Source organism: Sylvia atricapilla, chromosome 11 (genome assembly GCF_009819655.1).
Source record: "Sylvia atricapilla isolate bSylAtr1 chromosome 11, bSylAtr1.pri, whole genome shotgun sequence".
Lineage (NCBI taxonomy): Eukaryota > Metazoa > Chordata > Aves > Passeriformes > Sylviidae > Sylvia > Sylvia atricapilla.
In genome coordinates this window covers 14,914,555-14,929,249 of record NC_089150.1, presented here as the reverse complement: position 1 = coordinate 14,929,249, position 14,695 = coordinate 14,914,555, and the positions used below count along the sequence as shown (strand labels likewise).

General features: G+C 49.4%; 1 protein-coding gene across 1 annotated transcript in view; it reads left to right on the top strand.

Moving 5' to 3' along the window:
• Window positions 1-13,522: 13,522 nt before the first annotated feature.
• The window catches only part of DNAH1 (dynein axonemal heavy chain 1), a 67,063-nt gene continuing 65,890 nt past the window's right edge, over window positions 13,523-14,695 (top strand). Inside the window, exons 1-2 of the mRNA XM_066327093.1 lie at window positions 13,523-13,663; window positions 14,227-14,299. Coding sequence (XP_066183190.1) covers window positions 13,556-13,663; window positions 14,227-14,299 — 181 coding nt within the window. The 5' untranslated portion in view covers window positions 13,523-13,555. The remainder of the gene's footprint in view (window positions 13,664-14,226; window positions 14,300-14,695) is intronic.

The window sequence follows — 14,695 nt, the reverse complement described above, 5'->3', positions numbered from 1 at the left end:
TCCCTTCCCTTCCCTTCCCTTCCCTTCCCTTCCCTTCCCTTCCCAGCAGATAACACTCTCCTGGGGTATATGACATCAAAAACAAGCTTCCTTGGAAAGTTCTAGTCATGGTCCTCTGAGGAAGATTTGGGAAGTTAAAAACCTGTAGAGCACAGGAGGAGGGAGAAGCAGACCCCAGAGAGATGGCAGACAAGTGAGATCAAGGTTCTCTGCCTCCCACCAAGACTGATCCTGATTTCCTCAATAGGGAAACCTCTCAGTGCTTGGCATTTGTCTCAAATGACAGCACGTGTTTGCTATGGCTGCATGGTTTCTAACAAAGCAATGATTTTTTTTTTCCTGTTTGCTGCTCTCTCTTTCTTCTCCTTGCAACCAGAGCTGCTGGCTCCTGTCTGGCAGGCTGGCTGTGGGACACCATTTGCAGATGGATGGGCAAGCAGGTACCTGTGTAATGCTGACTGTTACAACATGGATGACATATCACAGCAGCTGTCATGAGGAATTTAACATCCCTGATTGTTTGGACAGGAAACTGAGCTCTGGCTTTGCACTGCTTGGCTTGGAAGCATCCTGACAGTAAAAAAGTGGGTGAGCCACAGGCGTGGATTGATTTGCAGAGGAAGGGATGTAGCCTTTATAGTTCATAATGGCATCACCTGCAGTGGTTTCTGGGGCTGCTTAAACCATGCATGATGGGCTAACTCTAGCCCTTCTTTGAGGCAAAAATGGTGGCTGTTACCTGCATCACTGTTACTCATACCTGTTACTGCTGGAACTCAATCAGGTGTGTGGGGCAAGGAGGGCATTGTTTCTTGGGCACTTGGTGGTGTGTATATACAACACAGGTTGTAGGTAGGACAAACAGTGGGGGCATTTTGCTTAAACTGGTACATTCCTGCCCATCTTTTGGTTGATGTGTAGGGAAGAGGCAATGGGGAGAGGATTTTCTATTAAAAACAAAATCATATGTGGAATGTGAATAAGGACTGTGGGCTATAATCCAGGGGGGGAAAAATCTACCACTCACTGCAATGCTTTTGTTTTGCCTTGAATAGAAGCAAATCTGAAATCCTGGAGGTAGTAGAAAATGAAGTATTTCCTACCCTGGGCAGCTTGTGCAAGGCAGGAATGTGTGCAGGCTTGTGCACTGAAGGTGATCCCTCCACTCAGCAGCTGAGGAGGCAGCAGCAGCTTTTGCCAGTAAGCTCATGCCAGCAGCATGGTGACCCTGGGATTGTGACACCCTTCTAGGGGCCACTTGAATGGACTAGAGCATGGGCTGAATCAGGCCCTTGTGCAAAAAGAGGTCTTCCTCAGCTGAGGGAGGCTTTGCAGGATCAGACCCTTCTGGTGCTGCAGGAGGTGCTGACACCAAATCAGTGCATATCATCGCCAGGCTGTGCCTGGGGGATGTATGGCTTGAGCACACTGACTTGGATCGTGTCTCTTGTGTAGTACTAGGGCTGCCAGGCACTGCAGCCAGAACATTTAGTGCTCACCTGGAATACATTGCATGATATATTTAGAATGCCTTTTTTTCCCTCATTGTTTTTAATTGCATTCAGCTTTTTTGATATTTCTGCCAGTGGTCGGCCACATGGTTTTGCAAAATAAAGCCACCACTGAGCAGCGTGTGGGCCCTGTGTCTGCCTGTGAGCCACGTCCCATCTGGCTGTAATTACTAGCTTCACATCAGCAGAAGAGTGTAATATTTAAACATAAATGTTTGATGTTTGCATAGCAAACCTCAGGATGGAAAGCTCTTGATAATCAGCCTGCAGGGAGGAGGTGGGCTTGCTGCAGGTGAGCACTGAGGTGTGTGGGATGTAGCAAGACTTTGTGGGGTTTTGTGGGGATAGAGAGAAGAGCAACACTGAATTCAGAAGCCCTTCATGCCTCGCTCTGGGCAGAAGCTCCACACAGCATTGTAATCCTCATTCTCGGGCACATGGGCTACGAGCCACGCAGAGCAGTGTGGTGTAGGGCAGATGACCCTGCCAGGGATCTCCCATCTCAGCCCAATCAGAACATGTAAGGAGGTCACTGAAGCCTGCAAAATGGTAGAAGAGTTCCTGAAATCAATACAGGCTCCTTGGCCTGAGTAGTAACCAATACAATACATGGATAACAACCCTTGTTAGGTTTCAGCAGCTCAGGCACTGGCTATGCCTGGAGAGCAGGGAGCTGGAGCCAAACTCACAGAAACATGGACAATCTATTGCACTGGCCCCCTAAAATTAAGATTGAGACCACAGCAAGCATTAGCCACCTTATCTGACATAGATAACACCCAACGCATAGTACTCTTCCAAGAACCTTCCCCTGCCTGTAGTGGACATAGCATGAGATCTCTTGTGTATGGCACTTTGCTTCCCTGCCCTTCAATCCCAATCCTTTGGGGAAGGAAAACAACCAGCTTGTACTTTGCCCTGCTCCAATTGGGACGACAAGTGAGAAAACGGCTTCATCTGCTCCCAGGCACCTCTGGAAGGTGACAGACACGTGCTGCCTGCAGCATCCTCTGTTTAGCATTAATGTCCAAGCACAACCATGCACATCCAGCCAAAAGAGAGTCCCGGAGCTGCTGGTCCCTGTGCTACCTCCTATAGGGTACACAGCACCCTTGCTCTGTCCCTGACAGAGAAGAAAATCCATGCCTGGAGATGGCTTTCATTCATAATGCCATCATGGGGCTAGCAGCTGCCTCTTCCTGAGCTTGTCCAGACGAGGTTCAACCTGTCACAACTTGTCATATTATAAGTGCAGGAGGCTAGAGCCTAGGAAAACAGGATAATAATAGGATAACAAATGCCTCCTCACTGTCTCAGGGGGTTTGGGGACCTATTCTCTGCAGCTTGCAAACCCAAGGTGAGCCAGCCCTACTGTCGTCACTGCCTCTGAGGAGCATTGCTCATCTCGACAAACTTTAAAGCTGCATCCTGACAGACCAAAATAAATCAATCAATAAATAAATCGTCCATCTCGTCTACTGGATTCTGCAGTTTATTTCCTCAGCGCTGATGAAAAATAGTTGGATGCTTAGTAGCTTCATGAGACTAATTATGATAAACGGCCCCATCGCTGCTAATATCCGGACATTAATTCCCAGATGGAGCTGCAGAAAATGTCAGGAATGGAAATGTCAGCTCTCTAAAAGGACCTGGCAGGTATTGAATTGGGGACTGGAACGTCAGCAGAGGAGGGAGTAGGGGGAGATCTGGGAATTAGCAGGATGTCGGTACATATTTGGAAGCTATAATTCCTCTCACTTGGTCACCCAGTTCCTCTCAGCAATGCCACAACCACATCTTTCTTCAGATTTTGCCTTCTCTGAGCTCTGCTCCTTGTACTGAGGCAAAAGATTAGCAGTCACTAAACAGGTGACAATTTCTTTGGGCAGAAGAAGCTCAACCTTAAGCTTCAGGAATCTCCTTCCCACCGAGATCCCCAAAAATGTCACCAGCTTTGCAGGACAGACGCACCAGGAATTCCCTTTACACTGGGTGTGGAGCAGGCAGGCTGAGAGGCAATGAAAGGTCACACCCAAACTCTGCTCCCATTCTCCTCTAGGTTTCATATCTGCATTCATATTTACATTGCTACTATTACCAGTTGAATACAAAAATATGATGGAAAATAGCAAAAAGTTCTCTTGGGGGTTTTGTTCTGGTTTTGGGGATTTGTTTGTTTGTTTGTGGTTTGTTTGTTTCTGGTTTTTTGTTCACTTTCCACCAACAGTTTACAATAGTTTCTTGTATTTAAAAGAGCTATTTATGGAGAATATTCCCTGCCAAGTGAAAGGTACTTGAAGAGTAGATGGACCAGACAGACAAATGGTATGAATGCCCAACTACTGACAGCAATGTGTCAGTGATGGCAGGAAGTCAGGCTAGCACCTGGTGCAATAAATCAGCTGATGAACTAGTTCAAGAAACTCTGTTTTGAAGTCATTTTAAATCAAAAAATGTTGGATTGTTCTCTCATGGTGCAAAGACATACATTGGTTATGCTGCTCTCTTCAGCCTGCTGGCTCAGGCCCTGTTCTGTACAGCATATGAAACAGTGGTGTTCACATGATCTATTCCAGCTTTTGGCACATGCTTTCCAGTGGAAAAATCTGAACAGGTTGGGGATTCCTTGATCAGATGCCAGTTGGTTAAAATAAAGGCTTTTCACAGGAGTCTGTTGCTGTTTGTCAGCAAAGGCTGGAATTTTTCCTCAAAGCCAGATCGTTTCAACATTTACCTGCTGAGAGGAGATTTAACATTGAGCTTGACAGTTCTGGTTCAGATTGCAGACTTGAACCAGAACTCTCCACAGCCCCCAGCAAGTTCTCTTGTGGTAGGGAGCCAAGATGCCTCTGCCTCTCATGAAAAGTTTGAAGTTCCTCTGGAGGCTTCAGGGAAAATTTCCAGCCTTTCTATAAGGTGGCAAGTAATGGGGAAGTAGCTGCACCATATTTGCTCAGGAGCTCCAGAGCTCCAGACCTCCTGTGTATGTTCTGACACATGAACTGGCATCTGCATGAAATCTGGCCATTGATCTTCTGCTGGGACTTCTGAGGAATTGAAGGGTCTAGCTCGAGGGAATTTGGGAGCCAGAGGGTGGGACACTCGGGAGCACCTCTGCCACTAACCTTCCCTGGAATCAAGGTGCCTATAAAGTACATATGGGCTCTTCTTGGAAAAATCTCCCAACTTACTGGGAGTTTGCTGGCTGACAAGCTCTTTCTGTCAGCAGCCCCATGGAGAACAACAGCATTGTATTTGAGGCAGTTCTGGTCAAACCAGCTGAACCAATTGTGTGGAAAGGGATACTGCAAGCTCCTCTGCCCACCACCGCTGAGGTCTCATCACTGAGGCTTGTTTATCTTCTCCATCCCCACTGCTCCCTGACTGCTCAAGCTTGGCCCTGGTAATCCTCACTGTCATTTTCCTCCTTCTGGACAGTCCCATGCTTTTTGTGTGTCTTTCTTGAGGCAGTAACCTCTGCCTGTAAATTCCCTGGGGAAGCCTTCTGGCTGGGTTAACGGTGTGATCCCCAATGTGAGAAACACACACTGGGGAGATGCTGTACTGTGGCACAGTGGTGGAGATGAAGGATAAAGTTAACTAACAAGAATGTCACTATCAGAGTCAAAGTCTCATTTGCTTTCTGAAGCAAAAACTGGCTGGAAAGTACAGAACTTGCAGCTACAAACTGTTCACTGGTCCCAGCCTGACTGAATTCAAGCCTTGCATCAAGAGCTGTGGAAAGCAGCAGGAATATTATCTGGCTTGATATCACCTCCCCAGAATCAATCACCTCCCCTTCAGGAGAAGTGCCAAGGCAACAAGAAGGCAGATCTTGTCCTGACTCCCCCTGCTTTATGACTTTCTCAGGGTTTTGTGTCTTGGGATTCGATCTGAGGACTTTCTGTCAAATGTACTGCTAACATTGTCAACATGTGGTGTTTTACTCTAGATTAATGCTGTATCTTGTGTGTGGGAACACATGTAGGTGTGGAGACAGAGAAATCTAGGGCCTTATTCTCTAGTGGCCTTGTGCTTTAAGGATCATTTACACCTTCAGCAAAATGTGTGTGGGGTGGGTATGGAAACACTGCTAAATCTGATGGGGCCTGCCACCCACGGTAGGGGGTAGGTGCAAGTGATGGAACAAAACAACCAGCACATCATCTCCAAGGTCCACAGAATTTGGGATTTTTGCTATTTTATTCTTCCTCCCATAACTAAGGGAAGGCTGTTCTCTGTAGAAGCGAGTTTTGGTGTGATATGGGGTTTTCTGAGCTATTGGATTGGGACAGATGCAGGAGAGCCAAATGAGTGAAAAGAAAGAGCAGAGCAGGAAAAGTGGCTCCAACAGCTCAGACCATGTACAAGAAAAGCCGGGCTCTTCAGTCAGAAAAGAGCCTCAGAGACAGAATGGGCCACTAGCATGTTTCACATATTTTTCCTTTCCAGTGCCAGCTCACGTCTTAACACCTACTGAAACTGGTTTGATTCTCGTGTCTAGTAACTGTGTGAAAGGAGAGTTCTCTCCCTCCCTGTGAGTCCAGACTCTGCTAACCTTTGCTCATGCTTTCACTCCAGTGGTGTGATGAGAGACAAGGAGAATGGTGTATTCCTTCTCCCAAAACAGCCTCGCACTAAGGAAAATACTGGGTAAGTGAATGACTGCCCTAATTCCCTCGCCCCTAAGGTTCAGCCCTGGCTAGCTGTGGACCTCGAAGGGGAATCTGGGCAAAGATAAAAGACAAAGGCGCTCTGATTCCTCGTGAGAAACAATCCCAAAGGTTTAATGCAGAACCTGCTCCTCAAAATCCAGGAGGAAAAAGAGGGCAGGACCCCTCGTCGGAGGAGTTTTAATCCCTAAGGAGGAGGGGAGGGAAGGGGGTCTGTTGACCAATGTGGGGAGGGGAGATACAGAGGGAATCAAATGGAGGAGAGCTGCAAAAATACATGAGAAGGTATAATCAAAGAACACCCAGTGCAAAACGAACTAACTACATTGTGCAATACAACAACTGACCAGTGTGTTTCGTCAGGGACTCAGGAAACTCTTCTTGGAGAACTGTTTTCTTGGGAACTCAGCATCGAATCTGTGGCCTCAAAAGAGTTCATGGTTTAAAAGGAGCACTAAGAAGACCTGTCAGAAGAAAGATAACACTAAACATTTTGTCCTGGCCCAGCTGGGGACGGGATCTCAGCTCAGACTGATACAAGAAGGTGAAAGCACAGAGATGCTCAGCTGTGCCAACCATCACCACTGCCACTTTGAATCTGCCCTTTGCAAGTGGGCAGGTAACACATTCCCCTGCCCAGTCTTCCTGGTTTAAGGAGCACCCATGGAACAGGACAAAGTGCCAGCGCATCCTGCTGCAACAGCTGGGAGCAAGGCTCTGGAGAACCAGAAAGGCCTTTTGAAGGCAGGTCAGGGAATGGATCAGACATGGCAGCACACGGTGGCTCATACACCTGTTTGCTTCTGTTCTGGCCTTGTGGGTTTGTGAAGGCCCAGCCATGCGAATCAGTGAGGCTTTCGCCTCCTGACTAGCTGAAGGATTTTGTGGTGAACTTTGAAAGCCTGGTCCAAAATGAAGCCCAGCTGACCACAGGAAGAGCAAGACCTGCCCGCTGCAGGGGGATGAAGCCAGCATGAAACGGATGCATAATTTTCCTACGCAAAGGGCAACGGGGCTCCACCATTGTTTCCTCTCAATCAGAGAAGCCATCTGGGATGTGACTCCAGGGAACTCCAGCAAGAGCTGTAATTATATCAAACATAATTGAGGCAAGCCAGCAGTGCTCCTTACTTAAGTAAAACGATGAGGCCAGCAATATGACAGAGGACATACACCTGGGAGTTTCTCCAGCATCTGCTGCTTTCAGTGGGGCTGGGAGCAGTTCAGCATGGAGTGCAAACCCACCCAGAGACCCCCTTGCTGCATGTGAAGATGTGAACACCTTGGCAGCAGCTAAGCGTTGCTGTGAGGGAGCTTGCTTATCTGGAGAAGCCTGTGTTTCTTCTCTGAGGCTCTGCCTGCCCCACCTTTCTCTGTCCAAACCTCACATCCCCTCACTTGCCAATTTTTGGCTGGCACAAATGCATCCAAAAATTTTTGGCTGGCACAAATGCATCGTCACCCTTGACTACCAGGCCCTTGACTCCTGGCAGATACCCAGGCAGGGAGAGGATCCAGGGCTCTTGGCCTGGGCTCTGCTGCCTCCTCATGGCATGCCCCCCCATCCTGGTGCCTCTTTGCCTAATTCTCTGCCTCCACACAAGGCCTAGTGGGCATCTCTCATGCCAGCCTGCCAGCTGTGTTGTCCTGCTTTCTAGGACTTGCACCTCTCCCAGGTGCACAGCTGGGAAGCAGCAGGACTTACTGCCAGCGAGGCCAGCAAGCACTGAGGGTCTCAAAAGAGCTACAAAGCAGTCCCTGGCCACCCACCTCTCACAGCTCTCCTGCTGCAGGAGCATCCACTCATCTCCTGTTTTCATCCTTTCTTCCTCCTCCTCTGCCCTTTGCACTCCTTCACAGTAGATCTCTTATGGCTTGGGGTTTTTCTCTTTAAATCTTTTCCTCTCTGCTTTTCCACCTCCTTCCTCTCCCCCAAAATAATCCGAACCTGTTCTTCCTCACTCCCCCGCAGGGCTGGCACTGCTTGTCCCTTCCCCACCATTTCCTCTGTGGGGACCAGCTTATTTGGGCCTGTTCAACAGGACTCAGTGGCACTTTTCCTTCTGCAGGGATGACACGTTCTCCAGGGTCAGTAGTGACTCATCTCCACCCAACAGGATCTTTCAGCTCAAGACTTTCATGGGTACACAAGGTTGATTTAGACAAGCCAAGGTGCAGCTCTGCATCAGTTCCCTGCCTGCCTCCACTCATTTTGGGGATGAGATGGGAGAAGGGTTTGCCGGACCTTCCTGGACAGGGTTAGCAGCCAGCCGGTGTGGAAGGTGGCAGTGGGACGGGGCTGTCCCCAGTGGCACTCGGTGGCTCTTTCCTGGGATGCCGAGCACCGGCACACAGGGGCTGGCAGCCCTGCAAGGCACGGGTTGGTGGCGGCTCGGTGGCACCGCTCCACAGCCGTCGCCTCTGGTGGCAGATCCGCGTTTGCCCTAGAGTGGTGACTCAGTGGTGACTGAAGCAGCAAGAGCGGCTCTGTGGTGTCTCCCTGGTGGCTGGCAACTTAGAGACGCCAGCGGCAACTCCGTAGTGGTGACTCTTAGGTTGCTCCAGGAGCTCTGCGATGTCCCTGAAGTGGCACCCGGAGCTTTACGGTGGCTCGGGGGTGGCTCTGAGGCGGCTCCGCACAGCCCCGCGCTGGCAGCCCCCGTTTCCCCAGGAGGGCGCTCCCCCCCCGGCTCGGGAGTGGCGTTGCCGGTCCCGCGCTGCCCCGCGCCTCCTCCGGAGCAGCCCAACGGCCCGCGGGGGGGAGCGGCAGTCTCCAGCCGGGGCCTTCTGCCCGCCCCTGCTCCCGTGGCAACGCGTGCGGCGTCGGGGCGGACTCGGGTCGGTCGGGGCGGACTCGGGTCGGTCGGTGCGTACCCGGGTCGGTCGGGGCGTACCGCCCGCAGACCGGGCCTCGCCGGCTCCCGGAGCGGGGCTGGGGCTGCGGGCTCTGAGGAGGGGCTCCGGGGCTGGGCCTGGAGGGCCGCAGGTGTTACTCGTGAGGGAGTCCCCCTCGCGCTTTCAGGACGCTGGAAGTGGCGGGCAGGGCCAGCGTTCCTCGGAGCATTGGGAGCGGGGTGTCCCCCGCCGCTGCTGCACGGGGTGGGCGCTGCTCCTGGCGCTGTCCCATCTCCACACGTCGCACGTTAACAGCCCCTGCGCTGCTCCTCCCGCACCCTGGGGTCTTTCAGAAACGAAGCCAACAGCAGCGTTTGCTTCATCCGTGTTGTGCTTCGGAAATGACACAAGCCTTGTTGGCGTCACGGTGTGTGTGGGTGCTTGGCGGGGTGTCCCGCGGCGCCCACCGTGGCTGTGCCCCCAGGCCGCTGAGCCCCGGCCGTAACGAGCGCCACCGGCCGCCGCCCGCCTGTGCTCCCCCCGGGGCGGCGCTGCCGCCGTGCTGCTTCCCCGTGGAGAAAAGAATGCGTTTAAAAGCCCAGAGGAAAATCAATTTTAAAACTCCGCAAATTGTCGGAGGGAATGGGCTGCTGTAAAACTCGAAATTACCTTCAACTGTCTTTTTAAAGTAGAAGGGGTTTGAAGTACAGGATAATGTTTAAAGCAGTTTGTTGAGATCACATCACCTTGTCTGTGTTTGTATTGTATGGTTTAAATTATAGGAAGAGGGAATTTCTGCATGTTGGTGTCCAGATGGTCTAGTAGCTGGGGTTCTGACTATGCACAGATAAATAGATTTTAGATAAATACTAGATTTCAATCTGCGGTTTTGCTTAGGGGTTAGATGATATTTAAAGTGCTATTCTCTAGTTCTGTTGCAATTTTTAGCCATTTTAAACCTTATTTGAAAGAAAAAGAGTCCCATTTTGTCAAAGCTTTGGATCAAAGAATTGAAGTAGAGGCAACAGATCAAAAAGCTTGTACCAGACGTTGAGCAAGACACGTGGGAGTTTGACTTCTTGGATGTGTAAAGACTGGATTTACCGAGAAATTGTAATTATAGTTTTGCCACAATGACACAAAGATGCTGTAGTTAATGTTGTGTCAGCAGTGCCATAAGAATATGCTCTCACTTTGAATAGTTCAATTTAGCATAATACATTGTACCTGGTATATCTAGGAAACATGCTTTTCAGGTGTGAGGGAGCATGACTAAACTAATGCAGAGAATAGGTGTCTCAGCAGTCAGGAAAAGGTTTCATAGTTAAAGCTGGGACAGCTTGGTGCCAGCCAGATGTTTGCCATCGAAGAACAGGAAGATGCTCCCAGGTGTGCAAGGAGGGGAGAAGGGTTACTGAAGAGGGCAGATTTCAGGAAGACATCTCACTTACTTGCAATGAACCAGACTCCTGTTTCCTCCATCTTTGTGCCTCTCCTTGTCAAATGAGAGCTTCAGTCCTGAGCAAAGTGCTCCAAGTAGGAAAGAATTGAAGGCTGTGAATGTGGCAGGTATCCAGCCTCCTCCCCCAGAGTGTGATGGGGCACTTTCACTGCTGTTCTTCAGGATCCCTTGGACAACCAAGGAATCCTTGAGCACAAGCTATAGGGTACCATCAGCAATAGCTGTAGAAGAGCTGGCTGAAAGCTTGAACTACCATTGTGTGCTCCCCCTGACAATCCATGCTGAGCTCTGCTGCCCAGGGATGAGGATTTGGGGTCACTCCTGGATGGAGGGAGGGGGGGCAGCCCTAGGTCTGCATGCTGTGCATTCTTTCAGGGGTGTGGAATGGCAGTTGGTTTTGAAGCTTGGAAAGGGGGAACTGCTCTGCAGTAAACTTCTTGGCTCAGCAGTTAGGCTGAATAAAAGAGAGAGGGTCTCTTCTCATCTTTGGAGCCTGGAGACCATTCCTGAGAGGTGGATGGGACCAGCCAAACCACCTAGCTGGAGGCTAGCCCTGAAGTGAGCTCCCCACCATGCCCTGGGAAACCTCCTTGTTGGAAAACCCAGACACATCCCAGCAGCTGGGATGTCAGGAGAGGAGGATTCCCTTTGCGCTTAGCAGTTCTCCCATATCCACATCAGCTTTCGTGCTCTCAAACAAGCTGTTTTACTGATTTGTTTGGGGAATTGCTGGGAAAAGTTTGGATGCCTGGTTTTGTTCTTTATTTTAAGTGGTATGTGTCAGGATTTTTTGCAATTGCAAATAAGGGGCCTTCCCTCTGTGCAGCTGGGAGAGCATGACGGATGTTTCTGATCTGGACACTGGGTAGAGGTTGGTTTTATTTTGACATAAGCGCTCAGGACGGACTTTACAGAGGTGTGAGTGAGTACACAGCAAGAAAAGTAGCAAAGAATTAGGCCTGCTGTGGGCTGGCTTGGTACACTTTTCCCCAGTCATGGAAATTTGTCCATCATGGGCAGCAGCCACATTATTTTGGTTCCAGGCAGAGGTTGCCAGTCCTGCTAAGTTGGGAATGGGTTCAGTCACTCACCCCTACTAAAGGTTCAGATAAACCTTGTGTCTTTGAGCTGGCGTCTTTAATTGGATGGGTTTAGGATACTGGTGGTAAGAGGCAAAAGTCCAGCAATGTTGGCAGGTTGGCCCTGCTCCCAAGGAGAGGATGCTCAGGTGACACATCAGGAGAGGCACCACAGGGTCATTCCGCCTTGCTGCTGTTCTCCGAGCCAGTGCAGCAGGCACAAAAGAGTCCAGCAGTGATTCATCAGGAATCCTTGGATCTTGGCTGATTCCAATCAGTCCTGCTGGGCTGCTAAAATAGATATGGCCAGAGCATAAAATAGCTAATAAAAACAAAATCCTCCATGGAAAATTCATTCTTCAGGGTGTGAGGTTTCAGTTGCCATGCCAAAGCAAAGCTGAGAGGAGAAAGATTTGAGATTTTCTAGCTTGAAGGAGGGGAGGGGGTATTATTGATCTCATCTCCCAAGCCTTTCCAATCTGTTCGTTTACTCCATTTCACTTAAAAGATTCGCATCATGGTAACCTTGATTTATTATCTGATTTCTTTTTTGATTCAACCTCTCAAAATTGTGCACTGGCTTGAACCTGCAGTAATAAACCAGCACAGTTATTCCCTCTTATCTCCGGCATGCATGTAATGCTTTCTCTGCTGTACCCGATTCATTCTCACAGACAGGCAGCAAGGTGAAATTTTGAGAAGATTGCCCTCTCTTATCAAGAGTATAGGGCGAGCAGAGTTTTCACTCCATTCTAGAGCAGAGAGGGCATGGCAGGAAAGGATCTTGTGGCATTGTCTCCAGGTCAGGATGAGACTCCATTCAAGTACTGTGCCACCTGTGGCCTTCAAGTCCAGGCAAGGTCTTTCCAGCGCTTAGCTGTGGGAAGCTGGAAGACTCCTACTGCAGAGACTTGGCTACCAGAAGTAAGAAAGGTCCTAGCAAGGATGCAGGAGACAAACCACTAGTCAAGTAGGGCTGGATGAGGAGTCTGGGTCTAGCCCTGAGCAGGAATTGATCAGTAAGCTGTATTGGCCTCAGAGTACCGTTGAGAGACACCATGGAGAGCTTTGACTCATAATTTACAGGAATAAGCTACACAGGTATGTGTACATAATTATATCAGTGCATGTGCGTGCAGGCTTGAGGGTTTTGTGTCACTTTAGCTGTTCTAATTAGTTACAGTAGTTAATCTCTGTGTTTAGAGAAGCCGAAAATCAAGGGTTGCATTATCCTCTTGCCAGAAATCTGAGAGCTGTTCTTAATTGGTATCTCTTAGTGCACAAAGCTTTTTGTAATATAAAGTTGTACAGTTGTGATGTTTATCTGGAATTGCATCTCACAAGGTGGAAGGGCAGAAATCATTTGTGAAGTGAGCAAAAATATCCCCTGCAGGAGGAGAAAGAGGGGAGCTTGTGGCTGTATTTTAATATGCGTTAGGTGACACCTAAACATCTGTCATGAATTATTTAAATGAAAGAAGCAGACTTACACCTGGGACCAGCTGTGTTGGTATCCTAGGCTGTAGCCTACTCCCACTGGGATCAAGTGTGAGAAGGTTTTTAAGGCATTTGGGTGCAGCAAAAGTAGTACTTCTCTTGTGGTCCCATTTTACTCAAAATCTCCTGGCAGCTTTTTGAATACTACCACAGATCCGGGAAACCCCTGCTGCTTAAGGAAAGCAGCTTTACTTGTGTATACTGCTGGTTTTCCCACTCCAAAACCATCTGGAATAATAAAGTGATCTCTTCCTCCAGGGTTAGTGAGCCATTGAGGCAGCCACGTGAGTCTGATGGCCCCCAGGCCGTGAATGCAGGAGTTGGTATCAAATCAGGGGATCGAACCTTCCATGTTACACACTCATCATAGCAAGTCAAGGATATCCAGCACTGTGGGAGGTTGTGGAGGAGTGCTAAGGATACAGTGTGTGACATTCTCAATGTCTTTCCACTCATAGTAAGCCCAGGGTTGTGTCACAACATTGTTCTCCTGAGAAGATGGAGAAAGCAAGGAAGGAATTGAGCAATTTTCTGGATAGGAGCCGTCCCAGCACCAGCAATGAGGCTTCTGACGTCCATGCTCCAGGAGCCTCCAGCAGTTCAAGGGTAAGTGCAAAGAGCAGTCCTTTCTCCAGCACTGTCCTGAAAGGAAAAGACTGATGGTACAGCTGGTGTGGACATGTATAGGTTTTATCCCAGATCCTAGCCCGTCCTTTGCTCAGAGGCCTTTGTGCAAGACCTCAGCCTTTAAAAAGTGAAGCTGTGAGGCTCATCCTGGTCAGAGTTGTGCTGCCTTCCCCTGTAGCCAGTGACAGCACTGTCACGATTGCCTGGATTTGGGATGCCAGTATGGCAGGGCAGGCTTGTGGTTGTGACTGTAGGTTATATTTGGTAATAAAACCCTAATGACTGGCTGCCTAATCAGCCCCAGTCAACTTCCTAAGCTGACATCAGACCACATGCTGCTGGGAGATCCCCTGCCCCTGTGCACTGGGCTGAACCTTTCAGGTATTTGTGTCTCTAAGCCTTTTCTGAGCATTACTCACTGTGTCAGTTGTCCCTAAAGATCTGGTAAAGTCAGTCTTACAGTCACACCTTCCCTCTGTACCTCTATGATCCTTACTCACACTATGCCATGACTGTGCTCTGACACTTCCATCTCATTCCAGGGTGCTTCTGCTGGCCCCCACGTGTCCCAGTCTTTGGTGAACCAGGCAGACCAGGAACGCCACACCCCTCAAGGTAAATACACTGAGAGGGAACAAGGTGAGGCAGGAAACTGGGCCATAACTGCTAAGGTTGCCTATAGTGGGAGACCCTATAAGGTTGCCTACGCTGGGAATTGGGCTGCTACCTCTGGGTTCATGCTCTGTTTTCATTTTCAGTGCTCAGGAATGATGCTGATCTGCTTGAATATCCCGTGAAAAGTGAATTTCATTTAGGGGTGCAACAAAATGGTCTGAGTGGGTGGTAAAACCATCCTTCCTTTTCTCCTGGATATATCTACTTCCCCCAGGGTTCAGGGTGGACTGTGATGGTGGTGCCGGTGGGAGTTCTGGTCCTGCTGCCAGGAGAACACTGAATTTCATGTGTTCTTACTGTGCATGGAGCCAGCAGTGTCCCTTTCATGTGAAAATT